A 4,598-nucleotide genomic window follows, 5' to 3' on the forward strand; every position below is an offset into this window, starting at 1 on the left:
GGGCCCCTTTCCACAGCCGGCCACCCCGAGGGCTCCCTGACAGCGTCGTTGCGGTCCTGCTCTGGCACAGCTGAGGCCCCTCTGCAGTCCACATGGGCCTGCCTCGCACCCCTCCTTACCCCCCACCCCAAGCCCTGCGGCAGGCAGCTCTGCCTCCCTCCAAGTCCTCATCCCACCGCCCCTTGGAACGTGACTGTATTTGGGGACTTTGCAGCTGTATCTCTGAAGGAACTGGAGGAAGATTCCCCAGAGCAGGGCAGGCCCCGGCTGGCTGCTGATTTGGGGAGCGGCCGTGGAGACGGGGCGGAGGCAGGGCCTGGGATGGCGCCATGCTGCCTGGAGCCAGCCAGTCCCTGGGCCACCAGAGACGCAAACTGGCGTCTCCCCAAAAGCCTCATGGCCCTGCCCTTCCTTCACATTGGACTTGCAGCCTCCAGAGAAGGAATTTCTGTTGTATTTTTAAATTTTTATTTTTTCTTATGCAAACAAGAACTGGGGCACAGGCCAGAGGTGCCGAGGGTGAGAGGATTCGCCAGAGACAGAGCAGGGAGCAGAACAGGCGGAGCAGTGAAACACACTGCTGAGGCGAGCAGCAGGCAGGACAGGAGGGGTCTGCTGAGCCCTGGGGGTCATCTCTGGGGGTGATCGACCTCGAGCTGAAGCCCTGCAGCCAGCAGCTGGCTTCATAGTGCTGCGCTCACCCCTTGCGCCCCCAGGGAGGGCCTGTTTTCTGTTGTTTTTAACTTCTTCCTTTCCAAGATCCCCAGACACACACCCAGGCCACCACCTCCCTGTGGCCTCCAGGGTCCTTAGGGATTCTGTCCCTTCCAGCTGGAACAGCAGCGTTCCTTTCTGACCAGCCCTGGAAGGGCCAGGCGCCTCGGCCCCTGGTGAGGCCCACATGTCAGGCCCGCTGTCAGGAACCAGGACACCTGACATCTCCCCGCAGATGACATCCCGGGACAAGGGGGACCCCCGACGCGCCCCCGCCCCCGCTCCAGGCGTCAGCCGTGGGGCCTCGCACCTGTGTGATGAACAGGGCCTCCAGGCCGCCCTGGTACTCGGCCAGCAGCAGCGGGATGTAGTCGTACACCTGCTCCCGCAGGTCATCGTGGGGCAGGAGGAGGTTCAGCATGGGCTTCAGGGACTTGATGACCCCCAGCTTCACCTGCCACAGGAGCGGGGCGTGGACCCCGTGGTGAGGGCCCGGCAAGGCCCATCCGTGTCCATCCCCAGGGACTAGCGCCCCTTCCCAGGACGCACGCCAGTGAGGACCCGGCAGCGGCGGCGGCCAGCGGGGCCGGTCACCCCTGCGAGCCTGCGCTGTCCCCCATGGGGCCTGGGCAGGCGCCGAACTGCTCTGGGCCGGCTCCCTCATCTGCACAACAGTCCTGCAGCAGAGCTGGCGTGGCCAAGCCTGTGGGCGAAGCGCCCAGAGAGCCTTCTCATGCCCCAGCGTCCACCCTGGCCTAGGACTATGGCCTCCCAGGCTTCAGGGCCCATGGGGTTCAACACCCCAAGTTCCCTGACGCCACTACCTCCTTGGGCATCCAGGAATGAAGCTGGGCTCGGTGGTGTCTCAGCCTCGCCCCATAGAGTGGGGAGCTGTGACCTGCGGTGCCACACTCTCCAGGGGTGCCCCTCACCTCGGGGTTGTGATTCCTCAGCCACACAGTCACAAAATAGCGGTACATCGGGAAGAGCTTCACGGCGAACTGGTCCTCGGTCATCACGGGGTACACACTGTCTTCCAGGTGCTTCAGATAAAACTGCACAGTCTCACAGAAGGTCTCCATGGCTACCGGCAGGGGCGGGGCGGGGAGATACGCCTGAGCCCCGGGCGGGAAGCAGGCCGGTATGCCAAGGCCACCTCCCCGAGGGGGCGTCACACAGTCCCTAGCCAGCAGGCGCCTGTGCTGGCCAGGCCTTGCGGGACAGTGCCTTTCTGCCTTGCTCCATCTCCCTCCGTCTAGGTCCCCAACACAGCCCTAATTTTACCCTGCCGCCTGTGTGTGAAAAACTCCCCGAGCCCCACACCTTGGGGTTGATGAGCACAGGTGAAGGGTGGGGCCAGGATAGGAGTCTAGCCACGATCTGTGGGGGCACCATGCAGAGAATGGCCTTTTGCTCAGGTATCAGGGATTTGGGGTTCACAAATCCATTAAGTCATCAAAACCTGGGGCCAGGCGTTCTGATGTAAATTGCCTAGAAGAACTGCCCACGCTGAGGCCGAGGTAGAAGCGCTTTGCCTGGTCTCCCTCTCCCAGGGACCCCCCACTACCCTCCTCTGGTCTTCTCCTGAAGTGCTTCCCTGCAGAACCAGCCACACTGAGTCACAGTGACGGCCCTGGTTCAGCCACCTGTTCCCCCAGGGCGCCGGTCAGAGGCCACACAGAGAAGGAGAATGAGCAGAGATTTGGGAGTCAATGAACCCTCCACCCCTTGTTCAAAATCCCCTCCATTTTTTACCCCACGGTCCCCTCCAGCTCCTTGATCAGGCCTGCGCTGCACACCTACCGCCACAGATCACCTGCCGCATCTTGGCCTCATTGGCGAGCCTCAGCATGGTGAAGATGGTAGCCAGGGTGATGCCCATGTACGGCATGAACTCAAACACTGTGGGGCGAGGGCAGAGGGCATGGGGAGTCAGCCGGTGCTCGGCCACGAGGCAGAGGAGACCCCGCAGCACGCACACCATCCTCAAGGAGGCCCCCCAGAAACGAGGTGACTTCCACACTCTCATCTCAAGCAGCACCTCTGCCGCTGTGACACCAACGTCCGCATCGACTTGCTCACGCCCCTTCTTCATAGGGCAGGGGCCCCGCGGGCCCGCACCCACCATCGAAGAAGAAAGGAAGAGGAGATGATGGAGACCAGGAGGGGGCACCCGGCCTGCTGGAGGGTCCAGAAACGGGCGAGGGACCCAGGCCTACCGTTGCCGTTGGCCAGCTTCGCCAGGGTGACAATGACAAACTCATCCGCGAGGTCGAGGGGCTTGAGGTGGTGCTGCAGCTCATACATGACCATGCTGAAGTGGTTTCGGGACAGGGCCACCAGGGTGTCGCTGGCCACCTCTGCCCTCACGTAGCCGTCCACCTGCAGGATGAGAGGCGGCCCAGGGGCCCCCTCAACAAGGCCTCGTGGAAAGGGCCTGCCCTGAGACGGCGCTGGCCTGCGGGCTCCCTGGGGCTCCACAGCCCGCTCTCGCCAGGGGAGCTCGCTGGCAGGGCCTCGGGCACCCCGGGCCATGCCTACCCACGGCCCATCCCTGGGTTGGGGGCCGGTGACAGAGCCCAGGACGCGGCTACCTCCAGGCTCTCCCTCATCTCCCGGGAGGCGATGGCCACCAGCCTCTGCACACACTGCTCCTCCAGCTCCCCCTCCTGCTGGATGATCTCCTGGAGGATGTTGTAGATGTTGACCTTGCGCTGGGTGGGAATCTAGGACACACACACATGGCGGCGGGGAGCCGAGGGGCTGGGCCGTGGGGTCCGGGGTGGGCCCAGGCCCGGACCCACGACGGCTGACCAGCTCCCTGTCCCAGCCCCTCTTACACACCTAGCACCCACCTCGGTGCCCCCCCCAGACACCCCCACCCCACACACACCGTCGCCCAGCGGGCCTCCCCTTGGGCTGTCCTCACTGCCCTGTCCTCGTCTGGCAGGAGCAGCAGGCAAGTGTCCAATGGTCGGCACAAAGGTTCTCCCAAAAGGTGGCCCCAAAAGGTGGCCTGCCCCTCCCTTTCCCTGGCAAGGGTGCATTTGACGCCCCTTTCCTGCTCCCTGATGACATATCCCATGACAGGTTAGGTGGGGATGGGGCCCGTGGCTGGTACAACCCAGACCCCGGAGCGTGGGCGTGGAGAATGAGCCCTTTGTGGGGAGACCAGCCACCCTGGGGGTGAGGCGGGAGGGCCAGCTTCTCTTGTGAGTCTGCAAAGCTGCAAGTTACCTCCGCTGGGGTGGAAAGGTCACTTCCCAACAGCCCAGCGACCTCACAGATTTGGGGACCTCAGGAAGAGAGGGGCACCCCCAGGCTTACATCCTCCAAGTGGGAGCGGCACAGAGACCCTGCATCGTGCTGCCCTAGGGGGGTGCAGACAGCAGCACCCGTCAGCGGGGACCCTTGTGCCTCCAGGCTGGGGTAGCTCCCGCCCTCTCTGCTGTTTTGCATCGCTCCATCAGCCTCTCGGACACTGCTCCCTCATCACACCATGAAAACTTAGGGCCGCGGCGGTGCCGGCCTTCCTTGGCTCCCCCACCCCCCGAGAGCAGGCGAGCAGGATCATCGCCTCGCCGAGGACGCAGCTCGGGCAGCCAAGTCAGCCAGCGAGGCCCGTCGTGACCCCCGCGCCGAGCAAGCCCACGAGCTGATCTGCTCCGGGAGGAAGCTGTGCGGGACAGTGGCGGCCACAAAAGAAAAGTTACCCAAGAGTTGGACCCCGGCAGAGCAGGCGCTGGGTGACGCCCCGCGGGCAGCCGGCCCTGCCCATGCCCGTCCCCAGAGCCCGGTGGCCTGTGGCATCTCGGCCCACTTGGGGGACAGTGCCAATGAGTCTGTCTGGCAGGGAGGGAGAGCGCCAAGTCAAGGCCTCACTC

The 4,598-nt window shown here is 64.2% G+C and overlaps 1 protein-coding gene across 1 annotated transcript in view; it reads right to left on the reverse strand.

The window, feature by feature from the left end:
• Positions 1-4,598, reverse strand: part of MROH2A (maestro heat-like repeat family member 2A) — a 35,455-nt gene that overhangs the window by 28,461 nt on the left and 2,396 nt on the right. The window contains exons 4-8 of the mRNA XM_004674761.1: positions 3,309-3,440; positions 2,934-3,096; positions 2,518-2,616; positions 1,647-1,798; positions 1,025-1,168 (exon numbers count right to left, since the gene is read on the reverse strand). Coding sequence (XP_004674818.1) covers positions 1,025-1,168; positions 1,647-1,798; positions 2,518-2,616; positions 2,934-3,096; positions 3,309-3,440 — 690 coding nt within the window. The remainder of the gene's footprint in view (positions 1-1,024; positions 1,169-1,646; positions 1,799-2,517; positions 2,617-2,933; positions 3,097-3,308; positions 3,441-4,598) is intronic.

Source organism: Condylura cristata, unplaced genomic scaffold (assembly GCF_000260355.1).
Source record: "Condylura cristata isolate star-nosed mole 26May11 unplaced genomic scaffold, ConCri1.0 scaffold00002, whole genome shotgun sequence".
NCBI lineage: Eukaryota > Metazoa > Chordata > Mammalia > Eulipotyphla > Talpidae > Condylura > Condylura cristata.